The following is a 25895-nucleotide window of genomic DNA, read 5'->3' as shown; positions in this document are numbered from 1 at the left end:
GTACTGTTTACCACCACAAGCGTAGATTTTGTGATTTTGGCTTGGTTTTTGAGGTACCCATTAGAGCCGAGACGACATTTCTACCGGACAAGGAAATATCTACCTAGCATATTTATCGTAAATTTCCCGATTCATCAAGCCATAACTTCGTCAATACTTGACCAATTTTGTTCATCAAACACTGAATGGAAAGATAAATTATTTCTCTTTAAGGTAAGATATCCGTCAATGTTGTATAAAACCTATTTATTAAAATAATCACGATTTTAAAAAAAATAGGTCGGTTTTTCTCGACCGCCGAGTTCATACCCTTGATACTATAATATATATATGTATACTAATGGTTAAAAATTTTCGTGCCAGGTCCCTGTGATAAAATGCACTGATGTTTATATACCGTGTATCTATGTTTATTAAAAAAATGTTTCTATAGTTCCTATTATGAAGTGAGCCGTACGTGTATTACAAAAAGCTGAAGAGTGATTGGCTGTAACGCAGAATGAAAAAGAATCCAACCATTTTGTCTATTGTTTATTACTACAAACATCTTAAATAAATATTTATTGTCAATCTGTTGATGTGTTATTCTATGGTTTACAAGTAATTCAAGGGCGTGAACATTCAACATCGACTATTGACATTGGACACGATCGCAGAGTACTGCCTTCCATACCACAGATCACATAACTCATACAACAAGTAAGTACCGTCACTGTGTGTGTCGTCACGATTGGTCGCGGGTGTCGTGTGTTCATGATGAGGAGTCATATTTTATTGTAAGTATCTTGAGGTGTTGAATGTTGTAGTTTTAAATTATTGATAAATGTGTGTTTGATAGGGTGTTAGTGAGTGTGTGTGTGTGTGTGTGTGTGTGTGTGTGTGGCTGCGTGGATTGGTAAGTGTGTGTGTTTGTGTGTGTGTGTGTTGTAGTTAGAAGTACAGTGGTAACTGTATATTTGGTATGCCATAATAACCATATTCGAAAATTCCCTGTATGCAGGCCTCAAGTTTGCAGGTCATGGGTCATTGATAGGTATCTCAGGGCATCCTGAACTTGTTTGGTTTTATCCCGGTGTCATATCAAAAAGTATCCCCCATCAAAAAAGTATCCGGATACCAAAAAAGTCACCCCACCCCTCTATCAAAAAAGTATCCCCTATTGTCTGTTTATGCTTTCCAAATAAAGATGGGTAAGGTTATAAGAAAATAACCAGAAAATCAGCAGTATATGCCTATATAGGTGACAATGTGACTGTACAGGTAGTAAATTACACCTAGTTTACCTGTATTACATAACAGCACCGTGGGAGTCACACCTGACACTGATACAGGTAGAGGGCACCTATAAAAATTACCTGTGTGTATCTACCACATAATCACAACAGTGAGAATAAACATCAATCCAAAACCAAACTATGAGATAAAATTTGTTTTGAAAATATAATTATTATACATTTTAGTGTACAGATGTTTTGTGAAACTTGCATTTTATGTACATGTATGCACAATTAAAGTGACAGCTGTGCATACTAACTGCATGCTCTATCAATAAGTGTAATATAGTAATTAAGAAAATAATAATGATTAAAGCGAATTGATAATATCTAAAAACTAATGTTTGAAATTCTTTAACTAATTTAATGTGGTCACAGAATAATACACAATTAAATTAAATACAATCATAAACTTTTTTTAATATCATGGTATGCTGATATATATGTTCCAATATGATTCGATCATTAATGTAATATGAAGCATTATTAACATGCATGCAGATATAAATGTTATTGCAAATTGGAAACCTAATATTTTCCAACAAGTAAATGGTGTATACAATGTGATGTATATAGTTTTAATGATCAATTAGTTTGTTAAAGTGTCAGGCATTGATCAAGATAAAATACATAATAAAATACCATGATCAATAACTGATATAATTTGAAATACGCATGTAGAAGAAAGGATATAATTATCAGCGATTAGCTTAGGACTATATCTAGTATTTTATTTTCATAAATACAAAATAGATGTATGATATCTTCATCCACACAACATTTAGTACAATAGGTGGGGACCTGATGATGTTTTAGCATTTTATGGATGCAGACACAGAGGCAGACAGAAGATATTGGCGTTAAACATTGAGCTGCCAATATGAGTTTTTAAAAATTACAAATTTTTATAACATTATTCAGCGTCTTTTGTGTTTGATGCGTCAACATCCGACAATCTACTATAATATATAAATGAATTTGAAAATTAATTATATTCAATCATTATCATTTTTCAATGAAATCCTCTTTAAACTAAAATACTACTGTACATGCATGTATGGTGCTCATAAAATATCCTAAGGAGATAATAAAGTAAATATCTTTAAAAATGTGCTGTGATTTTCCATACTGACGAATCAAGAAGAGCTTTTAATATGTTTTTCACCACCAAAAGTTAACAATATTTTGAGAATTATGGAATGCATTTATCATAATATATTTACATTTTCACTTCGCTCCGCCTCAATGAAACTAGTAAACTCCGATCACTTCATTTCCCAATGATGATGCTTGGTCACGCGCTGACCTCTGACCGGCGTGAGAATACATTTTGACATTGTTTACATTTTAACCTAGTTTTACGCCGCTTCAGTTTTGAATGAACTTTCTGGGATGTGGCCTATCGCTGTACATTTAGAAACACAGACAGAAATATTTGATAAAGTGATATTAGAAATTGTTAGTAATATGATATTACAGATATTTTACACGTATTTTGAAGAAACGATGACTTAGGCTCAAGCCCCGGAAAATGCTGAACATAGGCTACTGAGCGCAGCGATGTTCATCACTCATCGAAGTAGGCATAATCGAACGCAAATAGTTAGGATAATGTGTACAATATATAGATCTATATGTGAAACGGTGACATACATGTAAGCTTAGAAACGATAGATTCCATAAAAATACGCTCAAATACCAAACAGGCTGATTTCAGTGACATAAGCCTAACGAAACGATTCTGCGAGTGTAAAAACCCACGGCATTCGAGGGTCGTTGGAAACCACAAACATTTCAAATCAATGTTTCTCTACTTACTTTATACAGAATTTTAATCCTAAAACTCCAGTTGACAGAGAAGTTATCACATTTTAAGAATAACACACAAGTCTTCCAGTGATCTGCGACTAAATCCCACATTTTAACACGTTTTATTGAGCCCCTGAAGCATGGTTCTTGGACTGCATCGCATACCATAGACACAGGGGTTGGATTTCACAACAGGTTTAGTTAATAAACATTTAACTGCCAGCTACAAACAATTACCAGACGGAAATACAACATTCAGGTACATTCCACAACAATCGCAATTGATTTTTAAAAGATTTGATTATGTTTAGATACCAACTATTCAGCATTTTCACCACAAACGTCATTTTCTTCAAAACCGGACCCCTGCTAAATCGAGCAACCGGATTACACGTTGACTGCACTGCTAGTACTGCGCAGTATTTTTTTTATTTGAAGCTACATGATCATGTTTTTATGATAAAATTTAAGCCATTAATTCTTGTACATAAAAACAATATTTCAAAATCGCCGTTTTTAATTGTAACAACGCGCAAAGAATGAAGTTATTTTCGGAACTACATTTTATGTTGCCTTGGTGACGAAAAGAACTGACTGGCGGCTGTTCCGTAGCTGTACATACATGTACGATAACTGCTACAATGTTGCAAATTGTATAATAATCTTATACCGAATACATATAATTTGACTTTTTTCAAAAGCGGGATATTTAAATTGGTTAACGTAAATATAAGGATTGATTATCAATTTTGTTGCTTGCATTGACTGATGAAGAAAGTTAATCTCGTGCAAATGTTACATGAACTGCTTCGCAGTTCACTTCATTTGCACGAGATTAACTTTCTTCATCAGTCAATGCAAGCAACAAAATTGACAATCAATCCTTAATTACGTGTACAAATAATAATTAAGAGTTCAAAATAGAAAAAGATGCTTTTTCTATGACCATCAAATATGTACCCCCTTTAGATATTGGACTAATATCCCCCTTGATACTTTTTCTATGGCCATCAAATATGTATCCCCCTAGATATTACACTAATCTCACCCTAGGTACTTCTTCTATCGCTATCAAATATGTGTCCCCCTAGATATTAGACTAATCTCCTAGATACTTTTTCTATGGCCACCAAATATGTATCCCCCCTAGATATTACACGAATCTCCCCCTAGATAATTAGCTCACCTGATCCGAAGGTCTGTTGAACTTATGTCATGGCGCGGCTTCCGTCGCCCGTCAGTCCATCCGTCAACATTTCCTGTTAATCACTACTAGTCATAGAATTGTACATGGAATGTAACCAAATTTGGCCAGAAACATCCTTGAGGGAATGGGAACAGAGTTTGTATCAATTTTGGCTCTGACCCTCTGGAGTAGAAAGAGTAGAGCATTTAAAGGTAAATCTTTAAATTCCTTCAGAAGTGAAACAATGATCCTGTATTCAGAACATTACATGGCAATACAAACCAGGTTAGCGATACAGGCCCTCTGGGCCTCTTGTTTTTCTATGGCCATCAAATATGTATACCCCTTCCCCTAGATATTACACTAATCTCCCCCTAGATGCTTTTTCGATGGCCTCAAATATGTATCCCCCTTGATATTAGACTAATCTCCCCCTGGATAATGTTTATATGGCCATCACATATGTATACCCTTAAGATATTAGAGTAATCTCCCTCTAGATACTTTTTTATGGCCATCAAATATGTATCCCCGCTTGATATCATACTTATTTCCCCCTAGATACTTTTCGATGGCCATCAAATATGTATACCCCCTAGATATTAGACTTATCTCACTCTAGATACTTTTTCTATGGCCATCAAATATGTATCCCCCTTGATAATCGACTAATCTCCCCCTAGATATTTTTTCTATGGCCATCAAATATGTATGCCCCTTGATATATTAGACTAATCTCACTCTAGATACTTTTTTATGGCCATCAAATATGTATCCCCGCTTGATATCATACTTATTTCCCCCAAGATACATTTTCAATGGCCATCAAATATGTATACCTCCTAGATATTAGACTTGTCTTACTCTAGATACTTTTCCTATGGCCATCAAATATGTATCCCCCTTGATAATCGACTAATCTCCCCCTCGATATTTTTTCTATGGCCATCAAATATGTATCCCCCTTGATAATCGACTAATCTCCCCCTAGATATTTTTTCTATGGCCATCAAATATGTATCCCCCTTGATAATCGACTAATCTCCCCCTAGATATTTTTCTATGGCCATCAAATATGTATCCCCCTTGATAATCGACTAATCTCCCCCTAGATATTTTTTCTATGGCCATCAAATATGTATGCCCCTTGATATATTAGACTAATCTCACTCTAGATACTTTTTTATGGCCATCAAATATGTATCCCCGCTTGATATCATACTTATTTCCCCCTAGATACTTTTCGATGGCCATCAAATATGTATACCCCCTAGATATTAGACTTATCTCACTCTAGATACTTTTTCTATGGCCTTCAAATATGTATACCCCCTAGATATTAGACTTGTCTTACTCTAGATACTTTTCCTATGACCATCAAATATGTATCCCCCTTGATAATCGACTAATCTCCCCCTAGATATTTTTCTATAGCCATCAAATATGTATCCCCCTTGATAATCGACTAATCTCCCCCTAGATATTTTTTCTATGGCCATCAAATATGTATGCCCCTTGATATATTAGACTAATCTCACTATAGATACTTTTTTATGTCCATCAAATATGTATCCCCGCTTGATATCATACTTATTTCCCCCTAGATACATTTTCGATGGCCATCAAATATGTATACCCCCTAGATATTAGACTTGTCTGACTCTAGATACTTTTCCTATGGTCATCAAATATGTATCCCCCTTGGTAATCGACTAATCTCCCCCTAGATATTTTTCTATGGCCATCTAATATGTATGCTCTTTGATATATTAGACTAATCTCACTCTAGATACTTTTTTATGGCCATCAGATATGTATCCCCACCCCACCCCCTTGATATTACACTAATCACCTCCTAGTATCTTTTTCAATGGCCATCAAATATGTATCCCCCTAGATATTACACTAATCTCCCTCTAGATACTTTTTCTATGGCCATCAAATATGTAACCCCCTTGATATTACACTAATCTCCCTCTAGATACTTTTTCAATGGCCATCAAATATGTACCCCCTAGATATTACACTAATCTCCCTCTAGATACTTTTTCTATGACCATCAAATATGTACCCCCCCTTGATATTACACTAATCTCCCTCTAGATACTTTTTCTATGACCATCAAATATGTACCCCCCCCCCCCCCCCTTGATATTACACTAATCTCCCTCTAGATACTTTTTCTATAGCCATCAAATATGTATCCCCCTAGAAATGACACTTAAATATCCCCCTAGATACTTTTTCTAAGGCCTTTTTATAAGTATCCCCCTAGGTATGACACTTAAATCTGCCCCTAGATACTTTTTTGATGACCATGAAATATGTATTCCCCCTAACCTCACATTTCTATAACACAAATACTTTCTTTTGGTCATTAAATATGTACTCCCCAAAGACATCTCCAGCTATAGCAATACTAATATAAATATAGCCACCATGTATTTGAATATATATTTATTTCAATCTAATTGCGTTCCACTGTGCTATATAGTTTAATATTTGTCTACTTTGTCCCGCATTACTATTCGTATCCTATTATGTAATCGTGTTCGTTTTGTATGTCTTGATAAAGGGGCAGATCGCCTCGAAAATTTGACAATTTTGTTTTGTCCACACGGTTGGAATTACTTCCTTGTCCCATATTTCAATCTATAGATATTTTATAAATTTTCCCTCTGATGGACATTATAATTATAACTATGTACTGTACCTCCCCATCCTGATATATTGTACAATTTTTGTCGACGCGCACATCCTTTTTGATAATATAAGTATCTCCCTGAGATGTTTTCAACAAAACTGTAGATTTTATTTGCAGATCCATATCATGCAACTATATAGATATTACTGTTCGTATTCTATTATGTAATCGTGTTCGCTTTGTATGTCTTGATAAAGGGGCAGATCGTCTCGAACATTTGACAATTTTGTTTTGTCCACACGGTTGGAATTACTTCCTTGTCCCATATTTACCATTTGAAGTTATTCGTACCCAACAGACTTACGTTTGATTGGATGATATTACTTCTTGGACCCCTATATACATGTATGCATACATAGGTGTATTATATCCTTTTATAAAGTTGAATTAAAATTGACATACAATTTACACTTATAAAATGATATACATTGTATTCATCAAATTAGTAAATATGTCATCTGAAATACATGTATATATGACAAGTTTAATTATTATTTTTCCAGATCCCAAATCAATTTCATCAATCAATTGGTACATATATACATATAAGCTTATAAATGTGTTTGTTTCTATATAACAAAGGTCTTAATGATTGAATAATCATAATTTATATGCATTGAAAATATGTATACAAGTAATGAGCTATTAAACATTGGTAATACCACTGTGTACAGGTGACTATGAATTGAATTGAAGAGTTTTACGTGCCGTAACGTAATCGTTTCTGGGGACGCGAAAAGATAGGAAATGGAGTAGGAAGAGCAAAGTATGAAGAGAAAGCATAGAGTGAGGAGTCGTCTGCTATACCTATATATCTATTAATTTGGAAGACGACTTCTAGATCCTAATAGGTCCTATCATGGCATCGTCTAGCAGTAACTAGCTCTACCCATCATGATCAAGAGCAGGGGAAAGGAAGGAACCTAGCCTATCAATTTGGTATATAGATTATATATAAATTTGAAGCCCTTTTAATTATCTATGTTCAATTCAATTCTTTTATTACATTGAGCCTTTCGGCTCCTCGGTTTGAAACAAAACATTTATACAAACACAATACACAGAATACACACTTGCATCCATGCAACACACACTCGCTCTTACCATACATACATGTACACTGACACACAACAACCCTCTTAAGTATACATAAGACTAGTGTAGAGGGATTATGCTAATTTTAGCTTATAACATGTTATTTCTTATTCTATTACATAATTTAATGTATTTTTTTGTTCTCTGTTTCTAAAAGTTGAATACATTTATACATACTCGGTCTAATGAAATAATATTTCTTAATAAAACGCTTTCTTAAAGTTAAATAGCATTCACATTAAAAAAAAATGAAATTCATCTTCAATGTCCTCACTATTACAATACCTGAATGTTCTTTTATTCCTTTCTAAATTGTTATACCTTCCCGTTTCAATATTTGATTTGTGAGATGACAAACGTATTTTTGTTATTTCTTTTTAAATTCATGACACCAATTGGTTTTGTTAAATAAGGTTGTAAGTAGAAATTTTGACCAACAAACTTGTACAATGAACACTTAGAAGATGAATCAATTTTTTCTTTACATTCCTGCTTAAAAATATCACATAATTTACCTTTTATAATATTTATTATATAGTCAGTTGTATATAGATCCCCAAACTGCCACAAATACCCTACCCCTATCCTAAATAATTCATTTCTCACTCCATCTGACCATTCACTCCCATTTTCTAACATTTCCTGATAGCAGGCATTCAAAACACAATTGTCAGTCTGTTTTAATTTTATCCAAATTTCTAAAGGCATTCTCCCTAATTCTTGATATACCATAAAATTTGCTGTAGATTTTTTAACGTCCAATAATCGTTTACAAAACCCTAAATGAACTTTTTTCAATATCAGGAGCCTTATGAAACCCCCAAAATTCAGCTCCATAATTAAAAATACTACTTACATATGTATCAAAAATATTAAGTTTGGTTTCAACATTAAAATAGTTTTTCTTAGACACTCCTGTTATAGAACACAAAGCTTTTCTTTCCTGTTCAGCAATTTTTTGTTGGGCTTTTCTAAATTTCCCATTGAAATTAAGTAAAACCCCCAGATAATTAAATTCCTCTACCGTTTCTAAAATATTTCCATCATACAACCTTGCATCTTCATTTTTTAATTTACCTCCGTTTCGTAAAACCATTACCTTTGTTTTAGAAGTATTAACAGTAAGATTCCATTTATTTGTATATAATAGAAGAGAATCTAGCATTTTTTGTAATCCCTCGGGAGTTTCAGACAATAACACCATGTCATCAGCATACATCATTAAAAATAGGTTAATATTTTGTAACTCTATAGAAGGACATCCTTCTGTTAAAAAATTAATTTCACAATCATTAACATATAAAGAAAAAAGGAGGGGTGACATTATTTCCCCTTGGAATAAACCGTTCTGACACTGGAAGAATTCAGACATATTCTTATCAAATTTCACACAACATTTTACATCTTTATATAAAGCTCTAACAATTTTCCTTCGATACCTTCTTTAATAAGTTTGTACCACAAATTTTGTCTATCTACAAAGTCGAAAGCTTTTTTTTAATCAATGAAACAACAATATATTTTTTTCCTTTTTTTAAAAAAAAATTTTTACTTTTCAGTGCCTGTAAAACAAAAATTGCGTCAATAGTTGATAAGTTTTTTTGAAACCAAACTGGGCGTCACTTAATTTAGAATAATCACTATCAAATTTCATTAGACGCTCATTAAGAATTGATGTATAAAATTTGCCTAAGCAACTTACTAGAGTAATTCCTCTGTAATTATTTGTATCATTTTTATCTCCTTTCTTAAAAATAGGAATAATATTACCTAAGGACCAGCTTTTAGGATAAAAACCAAAGTTAAAAATATTATTAAACAAAACAACGAGACATGGCATAAGTCCCTCTTTACCCTTTATAAAATACTCATTTATCAGTAAGTCTGGTCCACATGCCTTAGAGTTGTTTAATTTATTCATGTCTTTTAGAACTTCATTATCAGATATCTGTTCATCTAATTCATGAAACATATTATTAGGTACGTTAACGTCATAGTTGTTCAAAAAATCCCTCACCGTGTCATTTTCATTTGCTGCCGTTGAGGACAGATTGCTAAAATAATTGAAAAAATCTTCATTAGTAAGGATGCTATTTTCTTTATTCTTTCTTTTTCTAAATCTTCTGTAAAAAACCTTTGGATTACTTTTTCTTAAAAATTCCATCATATCACCTTGTTGATATGTATATTCGCGCTTTAACTTAGCTTCTATTTTTTATAAATACGTTTTTGGCAATAAAACTATTCTTATTTTCTTCAGATTTAAATCAATATATTTGTTCTTACAAACTGCGTTGAACCATGGTTTATCTTCCACTCGAGATTTTTTGACCTTCATTGGTTTATTTGAAATCGAATTTAAAGGCAATAACAGTTCATTCAACATATTAGTAAATCTATTGACACTTTCGTCTATACATTCTTGATTTTCTGTATTTATATCACATGCTTGTAATAACTGCCTGCTGTTTTCCTCTAACCTAGATAAAGAACTCTCTGCATTTTCATCCTTCCATTTAATATTTATACATGTACATACCTTATTTTTATCAGTGTAATCTGTACCCATAACATTTCACTCCCATGAATCCACTGTGATACAAATAGGGGAATGATCAGAAAAAACGTTAAATATCTAAAGTATATCTTACATAGGTGACTATCTGACAGTGCCTATATATAGACACACCTGTACCTGTCCCTCCCACCACAAATTAGGTACTTAGGCAATACCTGACCAGGTGTAATTAAGTACCTGGCACATGTAATGGGACTCCTGGTATATCTTTATGACCATTTGATTTACTGCTAACTAAAATTATAGCAATCACTATTGATGTCATGGGGGATACTTTTTTGATAGGGGGGATACTATTTTGATGGGCAAAAAAGTATCCGGATACTTTTTTGATAGGGGATACAAAGGAATACACCCCGAGGAGTTCCGCGTGTCTATCGAGGTCGATCAGTGCTTCGCGACCTACTTAAAATGAGAATTTGGATAATGTTTTTTACATTTCTGTTCATTTGTAATATTTCATGTGTAGGTTAACTTTGGCATGAAATTACATACATTTATACATGTATACCATATCTGTGTTTTCATTAAATTGTGTGTATGTGTGCTTTTTTTATTAAGATTGCGTAATGTTTTGAAGAGGAAGAAATTAAACTGCGCAGTGTTTTTAAAAGAGGAAGATTATTTTGAAGGATTTTACAGATAATTTTTCTGAACCTGTTCACTTCGATTGTCATTTGTAAGTAGTGTTTGACAATGTGCATTATATTTATTTGTTTGGTTTCTGCTTCATTTATATAGTAGCATTGTAACTAGTGTCGCTTGTTACAGTTAACAGGTAATATATATTTTCTAGTATTTTGGATGTTCTATTTTGTATCCAATTATTAGATTTTAGCTCACCTTTCGGACTTATGTTATGGCGCGGCGTCCGTCGTCCGTCCATCTGTCCTTCTGCGAATATTTCCTTTAAATCGCTAAAGTCATATTTCTGCATGGATTTTAACCAAATTTGGCCAGAAATATTCTTGGGGGAAAGAGGAACAGATTTTGTATAAATTTTGTTTCTCACCCCCAGAGGCAGGAGGGGCGGAGCCTAATAGCAGAAATAGAGATAAATCCTTTAAATCGATACTATAGTCATAGAGTTCTGTATGGATTGTAACCAAGCCAACAACATTGTTGGAGGTAGGGGAACAGGGTTTGTATACCTCCTGGAGCAGAAAGTGTGGGCCTAAATAGGGAAAATAGACATAAAGTTTAACTTGCATCAGAAAAGAAACCATGATCCTGTATTCTGAACATTACTTGGCATTACAAACCAGGTGAGCGATACATATTGTCTTTATCAAAAACAAACATAACGACCATTCTAAATATCTGCTTTACCACTATTAAGACGTCAAATTCATAATTTGTAGACTTGCCGTATAATTTTCATTCGAAAAGACCATCATATTTCTATATGAAAAAATAATGTCTCGCTGTGAATTTGATATTTTATACAGTTCAGTATATTTGCTTTGTAGGTAAGTGATATCAAACAAGTAAGATAAAATGCATACAGACGTTTTAATAATGGTTTGTACAAACATGTCTTTGCTTAATTAGCAGTAATAGGCACCGATTGTAGCTCTAAAGACGAAACAATTATCTGTCTAAAAGTCTTTTGAGCTACAATAATTCGACATTACTTGTAAATAGTAGGACTACCTCAAAAGCGATTACGACATCAGGCTGGCCGTAAAGCATCACAAACAAAAGTGACATCAATCCAACATTTAAAGTAATCCCGATCATACCGACGGATTGATTACTTACAAATTCCTTTTTGTTGCGAAAGGCTTGATGACCTGTTCGAACCTCATCATTTGTTTATTATCACATAATGGCTTTAACACTGTTTGAACTGTTAATTGGTAATTGAACGGTTGATTAAGTTAATATATTTACATATGCCCCTATGCAACGACGTATGAATACAAACCCAGAGTAGGATCGGACTACTTCTTATTCACGCTTCGGTAAGATTTTGCGTCATATGATAATCTAAATAAACTTAAATTACTTAATTCACATCAACCTTTTCACAGATGACAGATTTGCTTTGAATTAATAATAATCTAAAAAACGATTTCGGTCTATTTGTCTCAAGACTGATCCTTAGGCGGCACAGACAATATCATGCTCGTCATTAGCATACTCGGTTGGCCTACGGTATGAAGTGTAAACAAAGTTTCCTCGTTGTCGGATTCAAAATAATAATAAAGAGTTGTTATTAGATCCAATTAAAATGTATTTGACATCAAAACAGATTATGTGTTCAAGCATAGTAACGGTAATAAACAACAAAAAGAATTGCTGGTCGAGGCTACAACCGGGGGCTTTCCTCAGGAATGTTCGAGGAATTCTATAGTTACGTCAGTCACACACCATGCAAACACTTGTCTATCATCCGTACAATAAAACAAAAGTCGTGACTATGAAGAATTTAGTCTATATAGCGTTCGTAGACCGATACATACATTACAAACATTCAGCAGCTCAACGGTTATACCATTTGATCAACAGGCTATTTCACAGTTACTTTCCTCGGTTGAAAATCAAATATGGCGGCTCGCTCCACTTCGGACCGCATCACTACCCTGACAACGATGATATACCGGTAGTCGTTCCGCCTCGGTTATCTTAACTATTTATTCGAAATGAACATTATTGATACATTATCAAATTGAAGGAAAAAAAAACAACATGATTTAAAAAATAATTTATAGGTGTCATTGTTATATTTCAAATCAAACTGCAGCTATAACATTCAACAATCGGAACTATATATTCGGTCATCCTGACTACCGTACTTACCAAACTTAGCAACCCCCACCGTTTTAATTTGACGTAAAAGTAGACTTATTTATGTAAATATAAAGATTGAACAGTGTTTTAATTGATTTAAAGGTGGTATGGACGCAATGGGATACAGACATATTCTACGTAAAGCGCTAACGCGCTACATTGAATATGTCTGTATCCCATTGCATACATACCACCTTTAACGCAATCAAAACACTGTGCAATCTCTATTCAACCCAAATGATGAACAGGTAAATTATATATATAATATCTTTATTTCATTTAGCAAATAGGCTTAAAAGCCTTTGTGCAAAACAAATACAGACATGACAATGGTAAACAGACTTTTCTGGAAAAAGGATGTACACTATATATATATATATATATATATATAAAAGAAATCAGCGTAAGGATGCACACATCAAATATATCAATTATCAAATGATATTGAATAGCTAAATTTTTAACAATGCTACTATTTTCTGAAGTCAAGAGATCTATAAATTTATTCATATTAGGCCTAAACCAAAATTTCTTTTTTAACAGTTTTGATCTAATATCTACATAAATAGGACATTCCAAGATAAAATAAATAATATCCACCATATTACTCACCTTGGACAGAAATGTCCCTAAATGATTGGAGGAGAGCCTGCACGTGATCCTCTTTAAGCCCCTATAAATCTTACTGACTCTCTATGGCTATATAGTGGTCATTAACTGACTGTATAACTAATAATAAAAGAATATTTCTAGTTAAAGATAACATGTTTTAATTATGAAGCGACGGGCGATAGCCGTCATATTGCACCATAATAAAATTCATTGACCCCCCTCACCACGTGACGTCTCTCTGCCAATCATTCGGGACATTTCTGTCCGAGGTGCGATGATACATGATAGAGGTCATTTTATTCGAAAAGTTTATGTTAATTGTCCACAAGGTTTGTCTAAACACCAATTTCAGCTCAAGGTAATAATAATGGCATTTACATATATTCATTTTGTTTTGTAACAAAATCTGTCAAATCCAACCCGTCTTTGCATATCGAATGAACAACATACAATTGTTGTATGATATGTGGTGATTAATTTAATACAAACATTCTTATAAGAATCGTTCCTCGAAGCGTTCCCATTGATTGTTTTGTCAGTATGGCCATTTTCCACAATTGAAAGGCTGGTCCGTTCTCGATGGGTCAGACATGATAGGGATGCCACTAACTATAATTTGAATATGTGAAAACCTAATGCCCCATCCATAATTGCCTATATTGGAAGGCTGCAAATAAATGTTCATTGCAATACTGTGGTTTTGTGCCTCTCATGAGTTAGTGCATAGATGTACACACGTATCAATGCATGGTGCTCTCCTTCAATGTTCCAGGTCATGACCAGTATGGACTGTGCAGGAATGCAATGTGGTGAGTTATCCTAAGATTTATTTTTATTTACTGTTAAGGTTCAAAACAAGATTGTTTGTAAACTAATCACGCACATTATAGCATATTCATTAATCAAATTTCTACGGTTGTTTTTTTCTTATTTCGAATGATAGTGATGAATCTAAAGGCGAAATTATAAACAAATTAACAGCAACTACTACAGCATATCTGCTACGCTAGACCGCCTTTCAAATTGTGTGTGTCTATCGAGCTTAACATGGTCTATTTATATAATGTAGGTATATATTCTTGGACACACGTTCACTGGTTGAGCATTCTCTCCTGCATATTTTAGCTTTTAGTTTTACATTAGTGTACTGTATGAAAATAACAAATGAACAAATTAGTCTGTGAAACATAAATAAACCGATGTATGCTTTACAAACGAACAGTTACTTCTTTTCAGGTGTATTTCTGTTCGTTTCGCTGTCCACCATTTTCCTAACACATTGCCGAGCTATCGAAAGAAGTACCATTGCTGGGGAAATCTACTCTGAGGAACTCTTCGGCCTGGATACTGAGAATACGTCCCATAATTGTTGTGATCAGTGTCTCTGTCGTTGTTATCACTCTTCACAAGGTTTGGTGGCTGACTGTTCCTACTATAAACTTCAACACATACCGAGATTCCAACACGATGTATCTGTTATACATCTTCAGGGGAATCACATTCAATATCTTTCGGACCAAGAACTTCCTTATAAACTTAAATATTTGGACTTGTCGCATAACGAAATAGGTTCCATTGCTGATTCATCGTTTAAGCACTTGGGCCACTTACGATATTTAGATCTGAGCCAAAACAACTTGCAATACAGTCGCTCAATGTATCCCAGTGAAGTTTTTCAAGGACTTTCAAAGTTAAGATACTTAAATCTAAAGCAAAATAACAGGAAATATTCATTTCCGAATTTGTATTTCCCTGTAAGTATTTCTAGTTTAACCAACCTAGAAGAATTACTTATAGATGGAGTAGACCTTGTTGGATTTGAAGAAGGGTTTTCGCAGCTAAAACATTTAAAGATTCTTGATTTATCTGGGAGTTCAGGAATTTGTCATCTACGAGCAATGAAATCAAATTACTTTAATAATATATCTGTAATTGAAAAATTGGATATATCACACTGCAACATTCGCCAAATTGATCTCGGGACATTTCGTATTATGAAAAATTTAAATTTTCTGAACATTTCGCAGAACGAATGCTTGACCTTTCGAGTTCTAGAAAACGTGACCAGTGATATGCCCTATACCGCCATTCGTCACCTCGACATCAGTCGTTTACATTGTACTTTTGGTCCAGGTACGGTACTACACAGGAGGGATATAATGGATCTAGTAAAGACTAATTTAACACATTTATATATCGATAGTAACCGGTTGTCGATTCTTGAAATCGGCACAGTTAAACAATTGCCGACCTCTTTATCATTTATATCGGTTATAGACAATAAATTATCATTTGGACTGTACAATATAGAATTAGTATCGTCGTTACCAAATATAGAAGTCATCCATGCGGAATATCAGGGATTCTCGCATAATCAGGAAACCGGAAGTAGTGACTGTAATGACTGGCGAGCTCCGCCAGCATCGTATGACGTCATATCCCTCGGACATTCATCTGAGTTACTGAGCTGTAACAGAAATCCGATGTTAAATATCCACCACAGCAGTAAAACAATAACAAAATTCCAATTACCATATGCATTAAAGGAATTGCATCACAGTCACAACGCGATAGATTTTGAACTTGGTACTATCCATTTTCGAGACAACAACCTAACATATATTGATCTAAGCAATAATTTACTTCATTCATGGAAAGGTCCATTATCGAATTTACCACACCTAACATATGTGGATTTGTCAAATAACTTCTGCACATACATGTCGAAAGATTTTATAATGGTCGAAAACATCATCGAAACTGTGAGAGCTAGAAACAATTTACTTGGATTAACACTGAATACTGATTTTAATGGAGAGACATTTCAGTATCTAAGAAGTTTGAAGAAGCTTGATCTATCAAACAATCATATTTTAACATTGCACCATGCCGTTTTGAAAAATCAACATCGACTTGAATTTCTAAATCTCAGCAACAACGCATTAGTTGAGTTCGGCCTAAATTTGGGACACATGGATAATCTGAAATTTTTGGACCTTACCTTCAATCAACTGAAAACAATCCAACCAGAACAACGAGACCAGATACATCGCTTACGGGACAATTTAACTGTGAACCTGAAAGGTAACACTATGTCCTGTGTCTGTGAGCAACTTGAATTTCTGAAATGGATCGCTGACAACGAAGACTTATTTCAGGACTTCCATTTGTATAAGTGTGTCTTCAGAAATGGAAGTGAAGTATCGTTTACTGACAGGACGTTAATAGAGTTAGGTAAATCATGTGACAGCTATATTGGTATAATTGCAGTTTTTTCGTCTTTGATCATATTTTCATTTTCGCTCATCGTTACTGGTATCATCTACCGCTACAGGTGGAAACTGCGGTACCTCTACTACATGGCGAAGACCCGATATAAGGGTTATAGACCAGTGGTGCACGCCGAGGAGGAGGACGACTATCAATATGATGCTTTCATATCCTACAGTTCAGATGATTTCAAGTTTGTAAGGAATGAGCTGTTGAGGAATCTTGAGGGTAATAAAGGGTTACGATTGTGTCTTCATCAGAGAGACTTCGTACCAGGAAACGAAATAGCACAAAACATTACCAATGCTATTCACCAAAGTCGGAAAACTGTTATCATGTTATCAAAAAACTATCTTAACTCATACTGGTGTATGTTTGAATTCAACATGGCGCGGATGGAGAGTATCTATTCCAGGGGAGGTGACTCTATTCTTGTATTGGTTTTCTTTGAGGACATTCCAGCCCGGGAGTTACCATTTCCTTTACTTGACTTGATCGAGACTGACTCTTACATTGAGTACCCAACGGGAGATGTCCATGGTACAATCGTGTTCTGGGATAAGCTAGCTTCATCGATCTCCGAATACACTACGGCTACGGTATAAATGTGGATTACCTGTAGTGGTTACCACTGTTGTATATATTGTAGATGTCCAATGTCAAGTTGTGAAGTAAAATTTAATATGTTCCTTACATATAACCAACGTTAGGTGGATATCTTTGTACATGTTTCTAAAGTCGTGTTGACAATATTTGAACATTCATATTATTACATGGTTTTTTTTAATCTGTAATTACCAAATGGTTTATGTTGTCATTTTTAAAACATAATATAGTCCAGAGGTTTAACCCTTTTTTTGGTCGAATCTCGGACTTTATGATAAAAGTATGAAATCTGGTACACCAATACTATGACCTAATACAAGGTATTGAAGAACGGGACCCCAACTGGATCTTGCTGGTGACGGCAATGGCGGCTATTTATATCAAAATGGTCGCCATGGAAATATCTAATCTAATATCTGAAAAGTCTAATATCTTAATGTAGAATCCTATTTTTTGTTCTATACTTTTATACTTTAAGGGTTATGGAATACAAATATGAATATAAATAATTGGTAATAGCTGTCGGCCATCTTGTTTTTCAAAATGGCTGACATAGGAATGTTTAAATTCTAATATCTAATAATCCAATTTATATGAAATCCTTATTTTTGTTCTGTGCCTATACTTTCAGGGTTACTGATTGCAAATTGGAACATTAGTGACTGGTAAAAACGGTCGGCCATCTTGTTTTTCAAAATGGCCGACAAATAAATGTTTAAATTGTAATATCTTGAAAACTAATTGATATAGAATGAATCCATTTTTTTGTTTTATGCCTATATTTTTAGGGTAACTATATAAAACTATGAACGACAGTAATTGGTAAAAGATTGGTTTTCAAAATGGCCGACATAGTTATGTTTAAATTCTAAAATCTTGAAAACTAATTGATATAGAATCTTAATATTTTTCTATAACTCTATTTTTTGAGAAACTGATTGCAAATATGAACGTTGGTAATTGGTAAAATTAATATATACAATGTACTAGGTACGGTATATCACATAGCAAAACCAAGCCAACGTTTTCTTCATTTTCACCGTCATTGAAAACAAATCCATATATTATGTATTAATGAACAGATACCAGAATTTTTTTCAAATACATTGTATATTGAAAACTAATATAGAGGAGCATAGTTTTTGTGATGTTTTGTGAGTGACATATTCACCAAAATGTGTCAAATTAGTTCTTTTTCTTTTCGTTTTTTTCAAAAGGGCTCTGATGGTAACGTTAATGGATTTTTATCTCCTTACGTTTTGAATAAATTTAATTATTGTCAAACAATTTTCAAACCATTAGTTAATTGGTTGGTTGATTTGGCTTTACGTTTTATTATCAGCCAGGCTTCACACTGTAAGCAATTTGTAACGTGTGTCGATATACAAAATACAATGTATGTTTTAGGAAGCTGCTGTAAACCTGTGTTGTGTCTCCATGTGATACTGAAACTCTTTTCATTTTTATAGGACTATCCCTCTAAAGCATGCCGATAAACAACAATCCTCCTAACTGGTAACATTGTACTGACAATAGCCTAACTAGTCGTCCCATTAACTTTATGTTCAGGTCTAAGCATCACATTATAGAACAAAGACCTTTCCTCAAAGAGACAACCTCTCAAATGGGAAGGCGGTGTCAAGGGAGGGGATAAAAAGATAAAATCCCAAGTCTTCTTTTACGATTATACAATTGAGATAGTAGGTACACATCTAACGCCCTACATACAGTGCAGGCATTATTTAATAATATGTACTGATTGATACCATTTTAAACGCACTTGGAATGAGATATCTATCATTATGTTGCTTTTATTTAACTTGTCTCTGAAACGCTAGCCATATTGATGAGATTGGAATATCAATTTTATGTAGACCAACTTGCTATAAAAATTAAAGAATGATTTTGTACATATTAAATGTAGCTGGTTTTCTCTTTCTGTTATTATCATGAAATGATGTTTAAATGTCATATTGGAGCTAGTTTACACATTTTATTTCACTGTAACGAAATGGATTCATATGATATAACACTAATTTGACTAACTAAAGGGCTCTGTCCTATATGCCAAAAAGGTCGTCATTCCCTTGTCTAAAAATGTATAATGTAAATTAATGTAATGATGTTCCAGTCCTTTATACACATCAGGAGAGAGACCAGAAAAGTTTTTATTCTTCATCAAGCGGAGGTCAAAGGTAAAACCTTAGTGATCTGATTCTACGACATGTATATGGCCTAGCGGCTCATCTAATTATATAAATGGACCATATTGCGCAATTTAAGGATGTATTCTTCTGAGGTTTCAGTCCCGTTGAAGTCTCGTTTCGACAAAGATCAAAGAAGTTATGAGGTTTTCAAATATATTTTATCAATATCTGTAGCAAGTTGCCAGATGCAAATTTTGTCAAAAAATTACATTTCTATTTTCAGTAGATTTTTTTATACAGGGATTTTAAGAAATGGCCCATTTGGCAGCCATTTTTGAAATTGTGTCTTTTTCCTCTTTGAGTAGAGCCATAGTTTAACCTTTTTTTACTGAAATTGTTTTTACTTAAATCATCACTGCACCAGCATTTTTAGCTGTATCGAGCTAATGTTTGCTGTTAATCTTTACTAAGTTCGTGGTTTTTAAAATATTAAGCATTATTGCGTGAAGTGATACGTTTTTGTCACTTTATTTTTACATTTAATGGTAATTTGAGCACTTTTATTTTTACTCTAAAATACTGAAAAATAACACATATTCAAATGGGGCAAAAACGTAAGCACACTGACCCCCCATTTTTCTGCCTAATTTAGAAAGAACAACCCATTACCTATTGATATGCAAAATATTAACAAAAGTTTAATACCGCAACTATAAAGGGTTAAATTTGGCAAAAATGGCTGAAAATGTATGAGGTGTATTTTGTAGCTAAAAATTAAGGGGTAGGGGTAGCATATGTTGTTAATCTGCGAAAAAATATGAGTCTTATTAATCAAAACTTGTATATTTTTATAAGAAGATTACAGGAAAATAAATTCTTCAAACTTCCATACATATCAAACATCTCATTAGGAAATTATGGCTTTAAACTCTTGTGTATATGTTCAAAACGGCCAAAACGGCAAAAACCCCAAAAGATTTTGTCAAATTGGTATCTTTGAGTGACAATAGCTCAAAAACAAGCACACTTCACACTTAATTGAGAGATCTCCCACAGGGGATGTGTATCCAGCTTAGTATGTATACTAGCAAATATGTGTAGACTTTCTTTAACAGCCAGGATTCTCTCCATTTCTCCTCCTCGCGAGTATGTACAATTCGTTTTATGAACTGTTTCCATTGCCCTTTGAAGGAATATCGTCGTCAGGATTGTTCAATCCAAAGTAAATCTCGATATTGTGATTTTCCGTAATATTATGCCCGCTGGTATAAATCCAAAGGAATCGCTGTTGTTTGCCGTATATTGTTTTTCAGTCTGACATCAAATAAAGCCCTCTCCTATATAAAACTGGTTCCAGAAGAAGAGTTTGTACTGTTGAATTTCTGCATTTATCTCGCGAAGACCTAATGATCATATAGTTACCGCTTTCGGAGAGCGGGTGTCGAATCCTTGTATTCTAAGCGCGGTTTGACTCTAGAGTATTTCCATATCGTTTAATGTGGTGTTAGAATAATTACTCCATAGTTCACATCCGAATACGAGAGATGGTCATATTATGGCAAGTCAAACTTTGAGAGATTCAAATATATATATATATTTTCAATAAGGGTCAAAGAAGTAATATCAACAGGATTTTCCAGATGACACGGGATCCAATCAAACGTAAGTCTGTTGGATACGAATTACTTCAAATGGTAAATATGGGACAAGGAAGTAATTCCAACCGTGTGGACAAAAAAAATTGTCAAATTTTCGAGGCGATCTGCCCCTTTATCAAGACATACAAAACGAATACGATTACATAATATGATACGAACAGTAATGCAGGGCAAAGTAGATAAATGTTTAACTATACAGCACAAGGATTATCAATATATATATATATATATATGATAAGAAATAGGGGTGAAAGAAGTAATATCAACAGGATTTTCCAGATGACACGGGATCCAATCAAACGTAAGTCTGTTGGATACGAATTACTTCAAATGGTAAATATGGGACAAAGAAGTAATTCCAACCGTGTGGACAAAAGAAATATATATATGTTCGATATTTTTCATATATATAATGTGATAAATATATATACATGTATGTTCAATATATACTGAGATAAATGTGCGATGTTTTGAATATATATATATGTGATATTTTACATATGTGTGTGATAATTTAAAAAAATATATGTGATCAAAATGCATTCAAGTTATCAACCATGACGAGAAACATCCAGGCAGATAAGATGCGGAATGTACTAACAAAGGGACGGTCACACTGATGGGACAACACGACACAAAACTATATCCTTTGCCCCTTGTTCCGGATGGAGGGCTATAAAAATACCATCTGTAAATAGTTTTTATTCATGAATTCAAGATCTTAGAGATTATTTATCTATCTACCCTTTTAATTATAAAATTATAAAATTTGGCCATATTGAAAAACAAGATGTCTGGACGCATTTTCCATTAAATAATTTTCATATTAATTTGCATTCATTTACAATGTAAATAAAGGCTTTGTTACAAAAATAAGGATTATACGTCAATTAGTTTTGAAGATATTAATTTTAAGTATATCTGCGGCGGCCATTTTGAAAAACAAGATGACTGACATAACAGCTTTTACCAATTATTAACGTTCATATTTGCATTCAGTAACCCTAAAAATATATGTTTAGAGCAAAATTTAGGATTCTATATCAATGAGTTTCCCAGATAGTAGAATTTAAACACTAACAATATGTCGGCCATTTTGAAAACCAATTACTAACGAACACATTTTTATTCAGAAACCCTGAGAATATACGTATCGAACAAAAAATCAAATTCTGTATCAATTACATATAATTTTAAAGATATTAAAATTTCAACATATCTATGTCGGCCATTTTGAAAATCAGAACATACAAGAGTAAATCGATCATTCTAAGTACTTGTGTCGATATTGTCGTGCTTTCTGTTCCTCTTTATTAATTTCGTTCTTATAGCGTGTTTTCGTTTTTATATTCAATCCGTAATAGAAGCTGTCGCTTCCAAAGTTACAGTATGTACATGAGGTACTGCACGTAAGTCTTGTTTATAATGTAGGCCTATTACTAACAATAACAATACACGTAATTGATTTTATACTTGTTTTATTCTGTTTTATTTGTAGTAAATACAATGTACATTGATTATAAAGTTTACGGAACGTAAACGATATGTAAACAACTGACCCAGTTGGCAATGGTAAAAAACATCGGTCTTATTCCAATTACGAAAAACAAGATGAATAATTCGAAGTCTCGGTATTTCGAAGTTTTTCTTTCAGTTACTTGAACTTCGATACATCAAGGTTTGACTGTAGTTGATAATAATTAGGTCACTTTCTTCAAGAAGATCTCTCGTTTTGGCGATCGCTATTTCCGGAATACATACAGTTAATTTCGACCAATGTGGAGATAAATCAAATAACACACCTATCTGAGTGTACGCTTATTCCTTCGTGGCTTATTTTGAGTTCACTCAAAGTTTGTTTAAGCATTGATTTCACTTTATTTAATCGGTAATTCACACAGTTTGTAAACAAAATTTCTTTCATTCCTGAATGAACAAAAAGTGACAGCAACGCTTCTAATTAATTTATCATACTACTAGTAGTACTTGTTAAAATAAAATACGTTTTAAAGTACCAATCCATTGATGTCCCAAGGGATTTTTTTTCAAATCTATACGCAACGTCGATATACATGTATATATTGTGAAGTCACGATAACGTCAGGTTTTCGCGCCATTCTCTGATATTTTTTATTTATAGAGGTATGAAGAAAACCAACCGGCCAATTAGAAACTTAGGAATTAGTAAGAAGAAATAAAAAATAATATCATATCTCCATAACATAACATAAATATATTCAAGGTAATCATTATAATTTAATCTTTAACCTGTGATTCCACTTTGGATGGACTTTTTTCCACTAGAAATCATTACGCCGCCAAAAGCAATAATTTTATGGGGTGTAAAAATAATTTCCGGCCAACGAAAATCCGTTTTGCAAGCAAGATTAGATAACAATTCAACTTTATTGCTATGTAGAATAATTCAATTTTGCTTGTAACGAGCATTTCCATTGGCTTAAGAATTAACTTTGTCAGCACTTAAGGTAGACCCTCCCTTCTGGTTTCCTCTCATGGATTTCGTTCATTTTTTGATATTTTGATTTTAGGTATACCCTGATCACAAAAACCACATAAAAATCATATGTCACCGAGTTAATTTTTCTTCCGGGGTTGTTTAAAATATGTACAAATGACTTAACAATCCGGATTTTAAGGATTTTTAAATAAATAATATTTCCTCCCTGTAGCTTCCCTTAACATATAAATAATATGCCTGTAACATGTTCATACCTTCAGTAGGTGTTATAGAATTCATAGCTATATCAAATAAGCTGGGTTTCCCACAATCAAACGAAATATCGTTATTTTAAAATTAAGTCCGGACCCAATTTTAGTAAAAAAATGCATCAAAATAGTCATGTTTTCTTTTTTTCTGAAAAAATGATCTCAAGAAAAATCGATTTTTTAGAATTTCCATGAAGATTGGCTTATTTGCAATACGAAAAGCCAATAAAAAGTATAACTCGCCGCATTATTTTTCAAAATATGACCGATTTGCTTCCTATTACCCCTTAAATTTTGGTCTGAAAATGTTAACAAATAGGCGAATCCGTAGCACTTTTCAACATTTTATGTTATTCATTTACCCTTGTTAGTTTTTACCGATTGGCACATCTTAAGAGTGATACACTTCAAGTAAACACTCGAAAAGGTTCTAGACGAAATACTTGCTCGAATGCCGATTTCACAAGCGAGTTGTAATAGATGAGTACGGAGAAATAAAATATGTTTGCTGGATTCGGATAGCGACGTAACAAACGTATGACGTCACAGAAGGGGCGGTCTACGTTAAAGGAAAAAAATGGCGTCGCTTCGGATTGACTGAGATAACAGCGTAATGATTTCATAGACAAAAGGGTGCAAACATCAATTGTGAATACTGAGGAGATTATTTATGTAAATTATAAGGATTGGTTTGAATAGATTTTTGATGTTTATGAGATATAACACAAAAATCTTAGTGCACTCTAAATAAACCGCGAAGCGATTTATAATGAGAGTACACTCAGATGTTTGTGTTATATCTCCATAACATAAAAATCTATTCTAGTTAATTATTAAATAATGTACATTTGCATAAAGCTGTATATTGCGATATCAATATTATGTTCAATTAATAATAATATCAATTTTTATAAACCTTTCGAGCAGCAATCCCAAGCTTTTCGATGGTCCTATGCGACATGGCACAAATATACATTGGCTGTCGTATTGTCTTTCACATGCATGTCAAAAGGCATAATTAACGAAATATATTGACAAGAGATTCCAGCTACGAAACAGAAAAAAACTAATAACATTCTACAATACAATCAGTTTCACAGGAATGACATTATCAATAAAATAACTCACACTTATGAACAAATATGTACAACACCACAGACTATGGGTTCCAATTGAATGGGCTGTTGAATCTAGGAAGCTGACAATGACAGTATATATAGAAGAACAAATAATTCATAGAAAAAAATTTTTAACAAAAAGAAAATGTTTTAATTTTAGAGAAAACCGTAAACATATGGAATAGATAGTGATTTTGTTACGGTTTTGAGGAGATAATGATAATTGAACCCGCATACATTATATTAGCTTAAACATGTGCGTGGGGAAGTATTAATTTCCCATTTGCTTTAAAACGTGTACTCATATCTTCTCTACAC

At 33.4% G+C, this 25895-nt stretch overlaps 1 protein-coding gene across 3 annotated transcripts; it reads left to right on the top strand.

The window, feature by feature from the left end:
- On the top strand, nt 1-23184 carry LOC138316339 (toll-like receptor 4). 3 transcript variants are annotated; one of them, XM_069258027.1, is made up of 5 exons: nt 1-213; nt 602-699; nt 11208-11325; nt 14824-14860; nt 15288-23183. In XM_069258027.1, the coding sequence occupies exons 4-5, from the start codon at nt 14827-14829 to the stop codon at nt 17924-17926; spliced, it is 2673 nt and encodes an 890-aa protein (XP_069114128.1). In that variant the 5' UTR covers nt 1-213; nt 602-699; nt 11208-11325; nt 14824-14826; the 3' UTR covers nt 17927-23183. The 3 variants fall into 3 exon arrangements, with proteins under 3 accessions (XP_069114128.1, XP_069114129.1, XP_069114127.1); XM_069258026.1 differs by lacking the exons at nt 1-213; nt 602-699 and adding an exon at nt 703-776; XM_069258028.1 differs by lacking the exons at nt 1-213; nt 11208-11325 and having other exon boundaries at nt 683-776; nt 15288-23184.
- Nucleotides 23185-25895: the final 2711 nt, after the last annotated feature.

This window comes from Argopecten irradians, chromosome 2 (assembly GCF_041381155.1).
Source record: "Argopecten irradians isolate NY chromosome 2, Ai_NY, whole genome shotgun sequence".
Taxonomy (NCBI): Eukaryota; Metazoa; Mollusca; class Bivalvia; order Pectinida; family Pectinidae; genus Argopecten; species Argopecten irradians.
Note: the sequence above shows the minus strand (reverse complement) of the source record. Positions and strands in the feature narration are given on the sequence as shown.

Bases quoted from the DNA above. Each gene is read 5' to 3' on its own strand.
- LOC138316339 (XM_069258028.1), top strand. From the start codon at position 14,827: ATGACCAGTATGGACTGTGCAGGAATGCAATGTG. The intron at 14,861-15,287 runs GTGAGTTATCCT...ACTTCTTTTCAG, and splicing joins CTGTGCAGGAATGCAATGTG to GTGTATTTCTGTTCGTTTCG.